This window comes from Carassius auratus, chromosome 19 (genome assembly GCF_003368295.1).
Source record: "Carassius auratus strain Wakin chromosome 19, ASM336829v1, whole genome shotgun sequence".
Lineage (NCBI taxonomy): Eukaryota > Metazoa > Chordata > Actinopteri > Cypriniformes > Cyprinidae > Carassius > Carassius auratus.
Window position 1 is genome coordinate 13,157,764 of NC_039261.1, and position 18,641 is coordinate 13,176,404.

Consider the following 18,641-nt stretch of genomic DNA (forward strand, 5'->3'; position numbering starts at 1 on the left):
TCACAACTCCTCTCCACTGAAAATTTGTGTTGCTGTTGCTTTGACCACAGATTCAATCAATACCTGGCTGGACAGTGAAATATGTTCTTAATTCCCCTAAAATTTATCATCACATGATAAAATTATGAAATTACTAGTAATAAATACGTAGATTTTGTTTTTCATTTAAAACATGCAGTAATAAATATATTTTTTCTGTTGCTGATAAAAGTTTAGTTTTTTAGTCAAAGTAGTAGAAATAATAGCAGTAGATGAAGCATAGTGATTTAGAGATTATGTTATTACAGTTTTAAGTGTGTAATTTGCATCAATTACATTTTAAAGTAATCCACATACTTGTGTGCATTATATAAAATATTTACCTCTGTGAATGGTTAAGCACAAACATGTGCATGTTGTATATGCTTGTCAGGGTGAGTTCTGAATTGATTGTAGCATTGATTAAAGAACCGCACTTCTCGCAGCCTCTTAAAGTATAATATAATTACTGTGTGCTTGTGGGCATGATTTGCTTGTAACAAACTGTCTATAGGAATAACCCCTCAAGGCATGGCTGAAAATATTTAATCTTTTAACAAACATATGATCTTTATAAAGTAAAAAAAAAAAAATAAATAATAATAAATTCAATGTCCTTGATTGCTGCCGCTCCCTTATGGAGTACTTGCATTGAAAATTTGTGTTGCAATCAATAAAGTGAAAGTGAAAGTGAAGTGACATTCAGCCAAGTATGGTGACCCATACTCAGAATTTGTGCTCTGCATTTAACCCATCCGAAATGCACACACACAGAGCAGTGAACACACACACACACACTGTGAGCACACACCCGGAGCAGTGGGCAGCCATTTATTCTGCGGCGCAATACCTGGCTGGACAGTGAAATATGTTCTTAAGTCCCCTAATACCAGTGCACTGACATGATAATAAAACCGCCTTATCAAAGGTTGTTTTTCTACACTTCAGAACTTAGTTTATCAGGATTTATTTGGCAGATTAAATATCAAGAGACTATTGTGCTTTTGTGCACTAAGCCTGTAGAAATGTAATTCCTTGTTTTAAGATTGCCCTGATGCAATGATGCTATTACCGGTGTGTGTGTGTATATATATATATATATATAAAATAAATAAACATGTACACACATTATATCATTAGTCCAGCATGACTATATTGTTTATTTAAGCAAATACCACAATATGATTATGATGAAATAAATGTCAAATTCAATCTTATTTACAACTTAATACACAAAATTTGGTTAGAGGGAGAAACCAAATGTTCAATGTTTCACCATGATATTAAATAAAACAAGAATATTCTTGCAAGTATGTGGAACCTGTACCAACACGACGTACCATTACAAGCAAACACAGACAACATTTTGACTCCATCCACAGTCCTTAATTAAACCTCAGATTTTAAATAGTGCTAAAGAACTCCAAAGAAATACAAATTCCTGTTATTACCCTTTTAAATGTTAATAAACCTCCATTAAACTTTCTTTACTTAAAAATGTATCTAGAAAACAGCATATATTCCAATGACTCTTAAAGTTTAATTAGTTCCTCAATACAAACAAACTATAAAAGTCCAACGTGCTGTCATTTGAGAGCTGCTGCCAATTATTACAGAACTATTCTTAAACATTGACATAATTTAATAGATCATAATAGTTTTTTAATATTTACAAGTGTCTCTTGGCATGAAGTTGCCCCATGCAGCGTCTGGATGTGCTATGCTTTTTTGATTATACTGCTACATGTTTGTAAAAGCAGCTAAATGCATACCTGATAATAAAGCACATAAGCTGCCAGGCAAAGCTGCAGTGTGGCAGTACCATGTCTCTTTTCTCCTGTGCTTTTCAGTCTTTTGAAATGTTGCGTACCTATTACATGTAAAAACCAAACAATATCTGAAATATATAATATATCTGATACTCAATCAATACATCTGTGTAAATAAAAAAAACACACACACATACATATTGATAACATAGCTCAATTACATCACAAATGGCAATAAGTGAACAACTGAAAGGATGTGAATTCACACCAGCAATAAATAGCCAACTTTTCATTAAAACCCTTTTAGTACACTCATAAATGAGTGTGCTTAACTTTGCGTACCTAAAAGGTCACTTCCTCACCAGAGCCTGCGATTTGACACTAAATATAAAACATTTTAAATGGCTCAGAATGATGGCAACATTTAAACGATCTTCTTTTATATTTTGATATGCCTTATGTGAACATCGCTTGCTTACTACTTGTGAAAGTAAATGCGCCAGCTGTTCTGAATGATTAAAATGAGTGTAGTTCCTTAATAGACTGAGCTGAGAGGTCTACTGTTGACTCGATCTGATTGGTTCTCTTCTTGGGGTTATATAAGGACACAGCTCTGTCAGTTGCTCTACTAGTATCACGTGAAAACAGGCAGGCAGAGTGGAGGTCACAGCAGGTGCAGCGTGCAAACACAAGGAAACTACTAGTACACATTATGAATAAAATATTTCTCATAAGAGCACAGCCATTGGCGTCACTTTGTTTTAAAAAGTGGGGAAAACTTGGGAAGGGGGTTACACAGCTGCTTATTATGTCACAAAACGGCGAAGGCTTCGCTCGTGTATATTAATTAGGATATGCAAACATAATTAAACATGATCTTTTGCTATTCTGATAAGTGATGTACAGTTCCCGTGTGAAGTAGCATATTTTATATAAAATCTGAAATAACATTAGCATTATACGTTATCATTTAAACTAATTTCAGTCACATTTGTGTTGCTATGTTCGCAATGCAGCAGTTATTCTTGCTTAATATTTATACATGTGTAAATGTTTAATCTTTGGTCTAGCAAAAAGTATTCCTTTGTGTATAAGTGGTTTCAGGCTCCAATTCGCCCTAATGTAACTCTTTATTTTAATAAACCTTAATTACAGCTGTACATTAGTGGATATCAGTAGTGGGGACACATTTGTTAGCATTTTGTTTTGTGGTTTCACTAGAACGGGAACAAGCCGTGGAAAGTGATTAGAGCCGGCGTGTGTATTAGAGAGCAACAGTCATCGTTGCCCACATCAACTGCCCAGAAAACATTAAAAATAACAAATGCACTGAAAACTCCAGCTCAACAAATCTATTAGATGCATCCCTACTGCAAGCTATTTCATAATGTGTGTGGACAAAATTGGCAAAGTGGTGGGAACATATCCATCATAAATAATGCCTAATGAGGGACACCTAAGGGCCAACTTGGGTTTGTGGCACCCAAATATAGATGAATAGCACAACAAACCCTCTTCTGAGAAACTCTAGAGTGTTTCATTTCCTGTGCTGGCTCACGGGTCTGAATGAACTCTTTCATTTGTAATATTCGAAAACAATGCGCTGCATAAATGCTATGTTCAAAAACATTCAAGGTTAAGTGCATTATACACACGATACCACCCCAACTTCCACTTCTGAACCTCAGAGAAGTCATCTCTCAGTGTCCACAGTCCATTAGTTGAGTGGTCAGAGACGGGAGATCTCCCCATTGAGACCCAGTTCCCCCACACTCTCGTAGTCAGGTTCCACTATCCCATTGCCCTGATGAGCCTCTTCAGATGCTTTGGAGATCTTGATGGTCTCGTACCCAGGGTCTGTATTCTCTGTAAGGCCCTCTGGAGGCTGGGAGCAAAAAGCTATTGGGTATTCATCCCCAACCGTGGCGTAAAGATCACTGGAAGTCGACTCCGGCACCATTCCCTTGATGTCTCCAATGCTGCTGTAGTCATTTTCAGCTTCCTTTATAGAATTCTTCACTACCTTGGAGTACATATCTGATAACTGGAATTGGAAATGCATCAGAGAATAAGACATCTTTACTCCACAGACTTGGTTCAGCGCAATATTAATATGCAAATATGATTAATTATATCAAAAAGACTCCAAGTTGGTCTTTACAAGATGCTTATGCTGAGCCTACCTCACTGTCCGGAGACACGCTGTCCTGAAGCTCTGGAGTTGTCAGTGGTGATTGTAACTGTTGGAAAATGATTAAAACAAGACCATTAGTTTAAAACGCTTCATATAGGAAATGGCTCACTTTAGCTGACACATGCTAGTGTCAAAAACTGATTGATGCAATCAGAAGCCGCTCATTCATTACTTAAAGAGTTACTGATTGAAAATCAAATGTACAGTTCCTCTCCTAGCAAGAGAGGTTATATATTTACAAAGAGAATCAATAACTGAGGCATTAATTAACAAAGTAAATCCTACAGAAGATCAATAGCAGACACCTTGGCTGTTGGAGAAGAATATCAATCCCTGTCACAGTCACCTCACTGACAGACAGATTACAGTTAAGCAGGAAATACGCTATAAGCCATTCAAGATTAATCCTTAGATGTTTTTATGCCAAAATTTCAAGCCTGTTTTGATGAAGTCATCTCACCCTGTGAACTTGAGGTGTGCTTTGCTTTGATATGATTGCGCAGAATGTGCATCAGGGACTCGCCAGATGTGCTTTGATATTGGTTTAATTAGCAAAGCAATTAATTTAATAGCCCATACGTGTGGCTCCGCGAAAACACCCCTGACCTCATCACAACTAACAAATGTCTCTTACAATAGGGCTCATCTGCTAATTCACTCTTGCCTTTGTCTCTATCCAGCCCTCTATATTAATTAAAGTGTCTCGTCCATTGATTTGCCCATATAAGAAATGAATAATCATCGGAAGCATTTAAAACACACTGCAATGTCACACAGACTCAGGTTTTTGTGTGATGACATCATTACAGACACATACACTACATACACTATATATATATATATATATATTAAATAACATTTATTCTTAGTGAAATAAATTACAATTTATTGATAATATTTCATATGAAAATAAATGTATACAATTTAACATTTACTTAACTGTTACATTACAGTTGCATCTCATGCCCTGTCAAAACTTCAAAAAAAAAAATAAAGTCATTGCATCATAGCAATTATTGTTAGAAGCTCCAGTTCCCATAAAAACAATCTGCACAGGACTGCACATGCACATTTGCTATATATTGCTTTGTAACACTATTTGAGCATAAGAAACAAAACTTATGGGACAGTTCATGTCAGTTTTTATTGCTGATTTGAAATCGCAAGCTTAGAATTTGATCTTGCATTTCCAAAATAGCTTCCTAGAGGCATTGCAAATTTGGCCGAAGAGTGAACTGACTTTCCTTAAAAGGGACTTTGACTACACCCAAAAAGAAATGTCATTTATTTTCGCCAAATTTTGCGTAGTACTAAGGTGGAATGCAATGACTGGTGGGTCCGTTTGCAGTGCCCTTCTTACTGAACACATACATTCCCCAAAGGCTGAACACCCATTAGTTCACATTAGATCATACTCTGACACTGACAGGATGCTGACAGCATGGCCCGGGTGTGAAGCGACGGCCTGTAGCGCTGCTCTCAGTGGCGTCGATTAGTATTTGCCTTTACACAGCTGTCAGCATGTGCCCACGCATCTTGTGACAAGGCATCAGTGCTAACAATAAAAGTCCTTCCCTTCAGCAGGAGACTTCTGAGTGTTGATGTGCTGAAATCACAGTTTATCAAAGACAGCTGCCCTCAGTCCATCACGCTAGCATAGTGACAGTGGCACCAATGCATAATGACACACATGGCACTCTGCGCAAGCCAGGCTTGCATCCTTCATCAAATAACCAAACATACAGTGCAGTCCACACAGTCCCAACTAATGAGGCAATGTGTCCAATGTGCGTGCATGTGTTACAACATGCGCTTGTCAGTTAGGGCATCCCAGCTTTAAGTGAATGATTCTCTTGATCAAACACAGACTGATTTACCTGTAAACACATGCTCTGCCATCTCATTCATCATGAGTGTGAGCTGTCAGACAGCTGGAACGCTCTGATCCTTATGCGCACATGTGACCGATAAGATGAATCACTGCAGCCCCATTACACGTCTACATCAGGCCACAGCGAATGGGATTTGGATTGATTGAGGTGTCAAGTTTAAACCAATGGTGTTGTAGGAGACACTTTAACCCAAAGGGTGCCACCCTTAAGCGCCAACACGGCCAGTGCCAAATCCAGTGGACGATCTGGAAACACATTTACAGAAATGTCGGGCAAAATTGTCTCTAAATTGGCCTCTAAACTCTGCTGGTTTTGAATTAGTAACTACTGACATCAGAACAAGGGTTGGCAAGTTTTTAAAACTCACTTTAGGCAAATATGATGCGAAACAAAACTTGATTGCTTACTAGTAGCATTCAGATTGGTTTAGTTAGTGAACATCCAATTCCCATGTACTTACTATGTATGTTGTGTCCCATCAGACACTTTGTTTCTCAATCCGTCTAAAATTATTTTGTTTACAAATATCCAATGCGGATACTAATTGCCTGATTGCAATTGTATTACTTTGATGCGTTTTCAGTGTTGAGAAGGTTACTTTGGAAATCGAATTGGTTACAGACTACAGGTTACCCTATTTGAAATGCAATAAGTAGTGCAGCTATTTCAATTATTTTATTAAAGTAATGCAACTAATTACATTTGATTGCCTTTCTAAATATTCTCAGGTCAACCTCTCAGACCAACAGAAGCATGGGTCAGTTTTGGGTAGATATCTGGCTGAGCATGAAATCTAGTGCTGTTTTTGTCTGAAAAGACATATAATTGATTTTTGAGTACAAGGACAAAGGAAACAGAAATACAGGGCAAAAACACTAAATGAGAACAACAAAAGGAGAGAGAGTGAACATTAGAGCAAAAGAGAGAGATTGACAGAGCAAGAGTGCAAGAGGGAAGTGATGAACAAAGGAGGTGCAGGGCGTCCTCGACTGGTGACAGTAGTGTGTAGCTGTAGTGAATGCTTACACCGTGTGCAGACATTTACTGTGGGTGCAACAGCAGCTTGTCTGCTGTCCTCTACAGATGGCTTCATTTGTATGCTACAGGCGCACGTATGTATATCACCATCAACCTAAAACATTGTAATTAAACTGGAAACACACTGTTCTCTACTATTTTCTTGCGGTTTCTACGTTTAGCTGGCACTGGAGAATGCTAGTGCAGCTCCTTTTTGGTTTGTTTCTGAGATTACCTTGTTCTCGATTATACACGTTAAAGGGTCTCATCACTCTGCAGGAGATGGAGTTGCTCCTGCTTAAGAAAATGATTACTGAAGAAAATTAAGAAAACACAAATTAAGATATTTCTAATGAAATCCGAGAGCTTTCTGACCCTGCATAAACAGTAGCACAACTGACAGGTTCACTGTCCAGAAACATAGTAAGAACATCGTTAAAATAGTCCATGCGACATAAGTGGGCCTACGGTAATTTTACGAAGCTACGAAAATACTTTTTTTTGCTCAAAGAAAATATCTCGCATCCTGTGACAAATCTGCTGCATCTGTGCACGGAAGTTATCAGTCTAAATGTTCTAAATGTTCGGGGAAAATCAATAGTAGTCCAGCAGTTTAACACTAATATTGGGCATAAATGAACATGTTAAATATAAAGTATTTAAAACAGGTAAGTTCATAATTTTGGAGTACGTTTAATTGAACTGATGCATCAGTCATACAGCGCTCCGGACCGCGTGCCTCATGACGAGACCGACGCACCGCCACAGAAACAAGAATGAGCAGTCGTCTAACATAACGGTGGCATTAAACTCAGTTAGTGAGGGCTCGTTTAAAATATTGCACATATATGGGCCGTTCAGATAACTTGTTAAAGTGCAATGAAATACCTTATATCTGGAGACAATGTACGTCTGTTTGTGGATGGAGACTTTGTAACGGCTGAAACGATGCATCACATTATAGTTTGGAGTGCATGAAAATAATAACAAGGCGGCAGAGCGAACTTATCATCAATAGTGGTCCACTATGGATGATAAATTCGCTCTGCCGCCTTGTTAATATTTCGTCTTTACTTTATTTGTAACGCCAAGAAAGAGTTAATCTCTCATGTTTGAGAAGAGCGCGATGCCGTGTAGCAGCCTTTTCTATCTCTATCAATTCATGGATTTAACGAGTTATCCGAGTCAAAGCGGACAACTTCAGTGACTATAGGCTCTAATCCTCCTGCGCTCGCGGTGTATGTGTGTGCGTGTGAAATGAGGGGATAAAGTGAAATAGCTGGGCAGTTTGATAGCTGAATTATAATAAGCAGCCTAATAAAAATAATGGTTATTATTATAATGTAATACATTAATAGGAGAATGAGCCTAATTTCGTCTTGATTATCGACAGAGAAATCTACAATCGTCTATCAGCACAACCCTATACTGGACTGCCTTTTTCGAGGACAAAAGTAGCTCCTGCTCTGGAGCAGGGTCTTACCAGTACAACTGGTACTTACCGTGATGTCAGTAGACACTGACGCCTAGCCAGACGCATTCGACAACGCACTCACATCCCATGATTTAAAATGCCTTGTATACATACTGTAAACACCTGTGTCAGTTTATTTTGCAAGTACTGTATGAAGAAAGGTGATAAATAGTTGGATGCTGAAGTGCAGGCACTTGTAGGAAATCTAGCAATGCCAGTTGTCGTTGGAGATTCCCTCTTTATGTTCTTTCAATCACTTTACATATATGTCGACATTCCATGTCCATTATCGTGAAACCCACGACACACAACAAAAACACAGCCCTAGTCCTTCTAAAGCAGTGGTTCTCAACCACGTTCCTGGAGGCCCCCCCAACAACGCAGGTTTTCCATGTCTGCTTAATCAAACACACCTGATTCAGATCATCAGCTCATTCGTTGAGACTCCAAGATCTGAAAAGGGTGTGTCAGACAAAGGAGAGATGTAAAATATGCAGTGTTTGGGAGGCCTCCAGGAGCTTGGGAACCACTGTTCTAAAGTATCGGTAGCACTGACCATCAAAACAATCCAGTGCCTGTACAGCATCTGCCAGGCGATACAAGTGCAGGTATGTTATGCCTTGCGATAATGTGGATTCATGCAAAGAAGTTAACTCAACAACAATGGTACTTTCATAAGAAAGAGAGTTTGGTAGCCCCACCTGTCCATTCGGAATCTGCTGATTCTCATTCTCATCCAGAGCTTTGTCTGGTACAGGAGGTGGTTTTTCATCCTCAGGCTCTTCGAAATTCACAATGGCAGCCGAGCGCCTGGCCTCCATGTCGGTGCTGTAGCGGCTCTTCTTGCTGAGGTTGACAGAGGCATACTCCACACCATTGGGCAGCATGGTGTGGTCTGGTGTAGCGGGGCTTGGGTGGCCATTAAAAAGAGGTGCAGATGGTTCCTCTGGGCTTAGTGTACCGTTGGAAAGGCCAATGTCCTTGAGTTCTTTCACCGTCTCGTATAGACAGTCCTCGACACTGACATCACGGGAGGCGCTGTCCTTCACCACCTCATACGTGCCTTCTCCTGCGGGAGCTTGCGTATCGATGGCTCCTTTGAGGGTATCGGTGGGTGGAATGCTGGGTAATTCCCGATCCTGGTGATACTTAGAGGATCTGATCTCTGATTGGCTGGACAGCATGTCTTCTGAAGGCTGGGGACTTGTGTCCATTGTGTCCGTTAGTACTGAGGACAAAGGTAAGTTGAAAGAGTGTGAGTTGCCTGCTGTAGTTGTTTACAGACAGTGTCAATGAGACCGTAGAACTGTTACCTGTACCACTGGTGAGAGGCCCATTATGAGAGCTGCTGATCGCCAAGTCAGTCCCATGGCTCTCTACTGACTGGCTACATACTTCCTTTTCTGACACCTGCAGAGAAATAGGATGTAATTTGTTACCTATGCACTATAAATGAAATAAAAACCATTCAATGATGCAATCGGTCTTCAGACTGCAAGCTAAAGCAGGGGATCTCAAACTTTGGGTCATGAAAACAGAGATGAGATACATGCTAGACTTTTGATTCTGTCTTATAATTTCAGGGTCAATGATAAAACTGATTGAATGTGAAATGTAATGGGTCATTTGTGAGATGGTAGCATGCATAGCTTAATTCTCTGACACCAGTCAGAGAGCAAGAATTTAAATAAAAAAATGGGTCAAGGACCAAAAAAGGTTGAGAACCTGCTATAAGGAGACCAGAGACAAAGACACTTGGACTGAGCTCTTTGTTTGCATCTTTAAACCGTAGCAAAACACCCTGCTGTGGCACTCTGAGAACACCTAGTGGCAGGTCTTTGAAATGCCTGTTGCCAGGGTGATTAAGTCCTTCAGAAGCAGGAGGTTAAAAGCTGAGAGCCACTCAGATTGTCACTGAAAGACAAAGACCCCATTTAACCTGTCAGGCTGTGACAGACACCGCCATTTAAACAAAGCCCCCCTCAATATATTGACAGGGAAGATGTATATTATCGTGCAAAGATTTGCCTTCAGATATCCATCAAAACTATAGAGGTTTACTGCGGTTAACAGAGCGATTTGCTTAATCATGTCACAATCATTACTACTCACTTTATATAATACAGATGGTCTCAACCTTGAGGTCACAGCCCTGTGTTTGTCTCCAAAGTGGTTATCTGCCCAGTTTTCATATAAAGCAAGACTACACCTATATATAAATATTAATCTTAAGCTGTAATGTAACAAATATCTGCTACAATGAGACCTAGAAGATTATTATTATTATTATATATATATATATATTAGGGGTGTAACGGTTCACAAAATTCACGGTTCGGTTCGATACGATACACTGATGTCACGGTTCGGTTCGGTTCGGTTCGATACGTTTTAGATACAGCAAAATGTAAAAACATCTCAACTTTTCAGAATGCCGCAAGCGCACCGCGGGTCATGTGACAAGAACCAACCAATCAGCTTCATCCTTTCCCGTAACAACGTTGAGAGCTCAGCCAAGATGAAGGAACAGCTGATCATAGTTGTATATGGATTGCAATTTTGAAATAAATTCAGTAGCAGAGCTACTGCAAGCGATTTTTAGAGCTGCAAATCCATTTATCCTTCGCTGAAATTTCCGCGTCTCATGGAGAGAGCACGTCATTGTTGCTTAGCAAAGACAGACGCCTCAGGAGAAAGACGCGCTTAGCGTTTTCCATGCGTTTTTAGGCACGATATGTGAACGGCCCCTAAGGCGCTCGCTCACTCAGCACGCGCTGAAGGCTCGTTGCAAAATGTCTAATGCATTTAACAGACCAGAAATATAAGATCCTAAAATAACCAACAGGTCTGGTGTTTGGGTTGGATTCCCTGTAAGCTATAGTTTCTAAATGCTGCAGGGATAGTTTGCTGCGTGCATGTTTCTCCTTTTTTTCGTCTTTTCCCAGATAGTACTGACGCATATATCCCAGATATTCCCGCTGGTTTTTTTTTTTTTTTTTTGTAATCCCGCTGGTGTACCCTGTCATGTTGCAAATGCGACATACCGTTGTTTATTTATCCACCACTCTCTTGCCATCACCATTATAGCTTAAATGGAATCCAAAGTGCACCCAAACACCAGACCTGTTGGTTATTGGAGGATCTTCTCATTTCTAGTCTGTTAAACGCATTGGCTATTTTGCAACGAGCCTTCAGCGCGTACTGAGTGAGCGAGCGCCTGCTGAGTAGCCTAACATAAACATATAAGATGGTGTTTTTTTCTTCTTCGGGAGTGTCAGGGGCGTTGCCTGTTACGTTGTTTGGGTTATTGGGCTACCTTGTTGAACGCATATCATTATATTTCTTTCTCTCTCTTTTTTTTTTTTTCAAATATAATTAATTACTCCAACGAACCGTTCGGTATACATAATGCGTACCGCGTACCGAACCGAAAGCGTCGTACCGAACGGTTCAATACGAATACGCGTATCGTTACACCCCTAATATATATATATTTACAGTAGATTAAATTCTGAATTGCTCCAATTTAAATTCTAATCAATTAATTACTATTATTTAAATGACTTTTTTCCCACTTAAAGTTTAGAGACGATAAGATTTCTGTTTTTTGAAAATAAGTCTCTTTTGCTCACCAAGGCTGTATTTTGTAAAAGCAAAACAGTAATATTGTGAAATTTGACAATTCCAAGGAAAATTTATATTTTAATACATTTTAAAATGTAATTTATTCCCGTGATGCAAAGCTGAATTTTCAGCATAATTTTTTCCAGTCTTTGAAGTCCCATGATCCTTCAGACATTTCTTGATGAATGGTAGCACATATTGAGAATTTGAACTGAGAAATTCGATTCAGTTGATTAAAAATAAGTAAAATTTATTTTTAGTTGGAGGAAGTGCAATCGTTTGCAGCTCAGCTGTTTGACAAAATATCTAAAGGCCTATATGGTTTGGTTTTATGCAAGTGATGGTTTATCTCTTTGCTCATACGTGGCAAGATTCCGGCTGAGTTTTAGAGTGGTACCCACCTCTTTTTCACCATGCAAAAATGATTTGATAAAGTCCTAGTGCAGTCAATAACACTCTTAAGTAGAAATGTGTTGTTATTCTTAATGTAATCTACAAGTCATTTAACTACTCTTGTGAAATTCAAAATAAGTCGCAAACCTCAAAATGCAGAGAGCCCAGTTTCTGTAGTAATGTAAGCATAACCAGTAAGTGTTATTAACAGCATTTGCATAAAGGCCACAGTTTAGACATTTTTACAGCTTTCATGTTGCTGTTAGTGTAGTGCACAGCATGCAAATGCAGAAAGCATAGCTAACGATACATCTGAGGTAAACGCATCCCAATGAATATAATAAACATAAAATCAACATCTGGCTGTGTGGGGGCCTGATGATCTTTGTACTGTACATGTGTGCTCCACAAGCCTTCATAATCAGTCAACAAGCCACAGACATGCTGGCAGGCCCCCTCATTTAATGACAGTTACAATGAACGATTCATGCATAAAACATTCCCACAGATCCTGCCTATACAGCTGCTTGTGTGTATGCATGTGTGTGTTTAGCACTCAATTATGCCCTCAGTAGGTCACACTAATCTCCTGACTGCTAAACATCTCCTGAACTCTTGAACTCTGTCCTTGGATGATAATTTCACAGAAAACACCCACTCAGATGCAACAGACCCAGAGAGAAAGGCAACTCATGCATGAAGTTTCTCATCTCCCTGCAGCCAAACAAAAATGTTAATCTGTCTGCTTCATGCTTTCCTCCCACAAACCCCGGGTCGCACAATGACCGTCCATTCTCTTCTCTGTTCTCCCAGCTTTACCAGGCCCCCCGAGCACAGCGGTCACACATTCTCATGACTAAAACACTCTAAAGATGGTTCATGTAATCTAGGGTCTTTCTGTGATTAAAAATGCATTTTGAAATGAAAAACGAGGAATGGCCACAATGAGGCAGCACAGGGTTCAAACTCTCAGATGGAAAGCATCACTGAAGCACATGCTTACCCCATTCATCAGGTTTTCATGGTCTCCTGGCGGCCCCCCTTTTTTCTGCCTGTGGAGTCAGAGGGAGAGAATTACTGAGAAATTTTGATTAAGTCTGTAGATTTGGTTGTGTGCTCTAAATCTATTGTCTGTTGCTTTGTCTTTGTGTTGCAACATTCAATATCATATTCTAAGATGCAAACTAAGCCTTGTTCTAGACAGCAAAGCATTTCAAATCACATTTAATATAGAACTGAATCAAGGATTACGCTTTATCTGCAGGAATCTGAAGGAAACTGCCCTTGGAAGTTTTATCCTGGTTATATTTTGGAAATAAAAATATTTAGTACAAAAATATAATTTCTTCTTAATAAAATAAATAAATAAATATACTGTATAAATTAATTCCATGACATGTAGGCCTACTAAATATTGGTGACATCAGTGACAGACTAATATGTTTGTTTTTTCTTGAGATAATAACTGAAAATTAAGAACTGAAATCCTAAATATTGCAATGCCTTCTTAATATTAACAATTATTAGTATTCAAAGTGCGCTGTTCAAATGATTTAGTATATTTTGAGTAAATACTGTGTAAAATAAAGGTTCATTTCATTTGAATATTTTTTCATATCTAATATACAGGTCTAGCTGGACTTTTTCTTTTCCATGCCAGTTTGGGGAGAGAAAAATCTGTGGAATTATGCATAATGGATTGATGGTAAAATTAGGTAAACTGTGTTAAATGAAGATTGGAGCATAACTCTCATATTAGTAAATGAAAGCATAATAAAATTAGGCCAAATATGTAATAACAGGAATGAGGTATGTCTTAAATTGTGTGACTGATGCCAGATTCCACAGATTCCACATGTGTTGACAAAAGTGTATTTTATATTAGTATTAGCTATTAAATATTATCAGCTACTATAGTCTGCTCAATAGTATTAAAATATTAGAGGTATCAAAGATTAGGAGTGTTTTACTGATACTCACCCCTGGCAGCTCGCACACAGCAGCAGCAGGACAGATAGCAGCAGGAAAGCCGTGAGCGCCGTGAGCGTGCCTACAAGTGCCAGCTCCCCTTTAGCCAGCGCCGCCGCCCCCGCGACCTCTGACCCCAACATAGCACTCAGCGCAGGAGCCATTATACATCACAATGATGAGTCGCCTTCATCGACCAAATGCACCTCACTGCAGAGGCTGCACACAAAAAATGGATAGTGCCAAAGAGAAAGAATGGGGGAGGAGAGAAGAATAACATTGATGTTTGATGGTTATCCAAAAGACCTTTGCACTTCACAGAGTCAGCAAACCAAATCAGAAAAATGTGAAACCTCATTCTTTTTTGTTCCAGATCCTGAGTCAGTTTAATTATATATTTAAGTGTGAAATATAATTGAATTGATAGTCTCAGATCCAAATGACGTGATGGAACAACCTTGCAAACATCCCTTACTATGTTAGAGCTCTTTGTCCACAAGAGTTTTGTGAATCCTCAGCCACAAGGTGGCAGACATGTGCAGATGCACAATCCTGTCACACAGTACCGCAGTGAGCTCAGCCTGAGGCTCCTTCAGAATAAATGGCTCGTGGACGTTTCACTCAGTAACCCAAACATGTAGGCTGGTTTCTTTTGACAGCGAGCCAGATTAAACAGAGTCCTGGTCCAGGATGGTGTGTATATGGTGGGCCCCACCTCCACAAGCTGAATAGACAGATAACAATCAAATGGCTGGCATCCCAGTGGAGACTGAGGCCCGGGCAGCGCTTCTGATCTTTTGTGTGAGGGGAGATGGACAGCACTGCTGCCTCTCTAAAGGGTGAGTCTTTCCTCTCCACTCGCTCAAACTCTCCGATAAGAAACAGCAGAACGAAAGCCACCCAAAGCCACGGAGAACATGAAGTCTGCATTCGATCTGAACAAAGACTTTATTTTCAATGCAAATAATATCGTCCTACTCCTTAAAATGCTTAGTTAATGCATACCAGAAGAAGTACTGTAGATTTTTACGAGATGAAAAAGCCAATTGTGCTACTCGAGAAACTATATGCAAATATTACTAAAGCGTAGGCATTACCATATTAACTGATTCTAATTAATAAATAATGCCTGTTAAACAGTGCAGACTGTCTCCTTAGCACTAGTTTCAGTAATGGAGGTTTCATTTGAACACTGAGAGGTACACCTATAATCATTTCAACAAATATTAATACATATATATATTTTTCCATATTAAAATCTATAAAAAGGATTCACAGATTCTTTTGTCATCAGAACCCTTTTGACTTTAAATATTTACCTATGAGAATTTAAATTAAATTCAATATTCCATTCTTATATATAAATAAGCATAAATAAATAAGCTTTCCATTGATGTATGGTTTGTTAGGGTAGGACTAAATTTGGCTGAGATACAACAATCTAGAATCTGAGTGTGCAAAAAATCTAAATACTTGGAAAATATCCTTTAAAGTTGTCCAAATGAAGTTCTTAGCAATGCATATTACTAATCAAAATTAAGTTGTGATATATTTACAGTAGGAAATTTACAAAATATCTTGATAGAACATGATCTTTACTTGATATCCTAATGATTTTTGACATAAAGATCATTTTGACCCATACAGTGGATTGTTGGCTATTGCTACAGTATACCACAAATAATAATAACAACAACACATGCACATGTTCACAGTTCACTGAAGCTGGCTTATAGTCACATGGCATGCAAGTAAATAAATACAACTTTTTGTTGTTTTTAGTAAGCGTTTCATTTAATAATAATTTGTTTTATTATTCATTTTCTTTTATTAATATCAGAAAGAATCAATTAAAGCGTAGCATTATGTGCATGCTATTTTAGGAATCCTATTGTGGTCAAATCTTCATTTACCTTCATTTAGCATGCTAAATTATTCTCTTCCAAATCATTATCTACACCCTTGATAGCATGCTAGTCAAATACTAGTTCTATGCTTTCTGTACGTTATGGAGTAAGATTAAGAAGAAGAAGAAGAATTGGATATCATAAGAAAACTTTCCTAACATCATGTATCTTTTAAACTGGATTCAACTGGTAAAGACCGACCACAAAAACCTCAAATATGTCAATATACTAGGAGGAAAATCCCCCAAAAAGCTGTAAAAACACAAGCAGATTATTCAAAATCAAATCTTGTACAGTTCTCAGTACCAAAAATGAAAAACGAGTCCTACCTGAACACTTGTTTGGCTCTGGTGATTGTTGCCTGCAGGGAAACAAAGAGAGCAAGCGATTAGATGGAGGAAGGGAGCTCTGCACATACTGCAGTACCAGACAGCACATTGTGCACAACATCTTGACATTTTCAGATACTTTTAGTCAAACTTACATATTACTGAATATAAATCACAACTGGTTAAATAAGAATTATAATATAGAGAAAAAAAACTACACAGAATCCACAGCAAGCAGAAGCAACTCTTGTATGCGATGATCAATTCTGCATTCATGGTCTAATGAAGACAATGGATCATTGGTTCCCAGTAGCAGACTGCTTATGAGGTCTCTCAGCATGAACACATCTCAAGCATCTGCTAAAATGCATGTGAGCACCAGCATCCATTTCCTTCTGAGGAACAAGCACCAAGAACTTTGTCTAGATCCTCCCAAATGTGCTACAGAGTAACTATAGCAACTGTGATCTGAAGTTAGTTTGTGCAATGATTTCCTCTAAAGATTGTATTTCAGGGAGTATAACATGCAGATGACGAGATATATAAACCACAAAACTGGATGTTTACTGCCAAGGGTTGCCATGCATTTGCTATGGTGATCAGAGGTGTCCACACTGTTTTGGTTTGTTCCTCATCCTGAAGTCTCTACAACTGTCGATGATTTTGGTAATATATAATATACTGTACCTAAATCAAGCACTGCTTATGAAAACTATAGTCTAAGAAATATGGGACCCATTTTTACTGAAATGTTAGAATGAAAATTTTAAAAAGGAAGCGATTCCTTCACAAGGAATGCTAGGATTGTGTGTTTCTTGCCATATAAAATAAGGCACTGGAAAAGCCATTTGATGGGGGAATGTGTTTGGAAAGGCTGTAGTCCCAGATCGAGATGAGCAACTGTGGTCCTTGGAAACACTTTGGGCAAGCCATTGGTCACTTCTTTGCCAGAGTCATTACGGATGAAGATCCAGATCACCGGATCATGTGTAAGAACTGTGTCCATCTGGATCCTTTAGTATATCTGTCCCTATTAATTCACAGTATCTCGCTGCCAAGAAAAAAAAAAAAAAAAAGAGAGAGAGTGGAAAAAATACCATACCTACAGATATTTGGCTTAAAGTTACTTTATAGTTACAGACGACTATATCGCAAAGACTTTCCTCCCCAGGGGTCACAGCGAGGGTGGGATTTTGTGGAAAAGCACAGCTGGGCTGCTGCTGAGAACGCATCCGGTAAAAGATTCTCATGCGATCGCCAGCGGCATCTCCTGAATAAATAATTGCACTGGAGCAGGAGTAATGCAATAAGGAATTTTGTGGATGCTCTGTTATTATATGTTTTTCTGCTGACAGAAGCTTTGATAATAACTCATCTCCAGGAGCGCGCTCTAAAAAAAGAACATTGTAATACTTATGTATTTTGTAACCCCTTATGGAAATCGTCAGCATTCTTTGTAGCATAAATGCTGAAATATTTGCAGCAGGAGACAGTTAGAATCATAAAGCTTTTATAGATGTCAATCAAATGGCCATTAGCTTCTAAAAGACCAATGGTTTTACAGCTTCTCTTTGGCCACTTTAGAGGAGAATGGCATATTCGACATATGCTGTGTTCTGGCTCTTGGCTGGACACAGGGGTGCGTGTCGTCTGTTGTTACATTGCACTCACTGTGACAGGAAGCTCAGTCTGCTTCGGGGCACTTACAAAGTGATTTAAAGGAATAGTTCAATCTCAAAATAAGTGTCATTATTACTCACATGCATGTCGTTTCAGACCTATTGAGTTCTTTGGAACACAAATGGTCATTTTTTTCTTCTTCTTCTAGTTTATAGTAAACACGAATGGTTTAGAATTATGAAAAAGCTCCAAAATGGCAAAAAGACCAAAAAAGTCATGCACTACATTTCAAGTCCCCCATCTGAAATTATGTGAAATAGTACTGTTCATTGAAAATCTTACCATTTGCCAAAGATCATCATGAGTTTTTGAGAAAAGTAGCAATTTTAGATTCATGGATGAATTTTTCTTTTGAGTCACATCTTTTCAATGAATC

At 38.7% G+C, this 18,641-nt stretch overlaps 1 protein-coding gene across 1 annotated transcript in view; it reads right to left on the minus strand.

Annotated features, from left to right (window-relative positions):
* Positions 1–1,149: 1,149 nt before the first annotated feature.
* The window catches only part of pag1 (phosphoprotein membrane anchor with glycosphingolipid microdomains 1), a 53,043-nt gene continuing 35,551 nt past the window's right edge, over positions 1,150–18,641 (minus strand). The window contains exons 2-8 of the mRNA XM_026288996.1: positions 16,586–16,617; positions 14,362–14,568; positions 13,385–13,433; positions 9,678–9,774; positions 9,066–9,592; positions 3,971–4,027; positions 1,150–3,831 (exon numbers count right to left, since the gene is read on the minus strand). Of these exons, the coding sequence (XP_026144781.1) occupies positions 3,517–3,831; positions 3,971–4,027; positions 9,066–9,592; positions 9,678–9,774; positions 13,385–13,433; positions 14,362–14,513 (1,197 nt within the window). The 5' untranslated portion in view covers positions 14,514–14,568; positions 16,586–16,617 and the 3' untranslated portion in view covers positions 1,150–3,516. The remainder of the gene's footprint in view (positions 3,832–3,970; positions 4,028–9,065; positions 9,593–9,677; positions 9,775–13,384; positions 13,434–14,361; positions 14,569–16,585; positions 16,618–18,641) is intronic.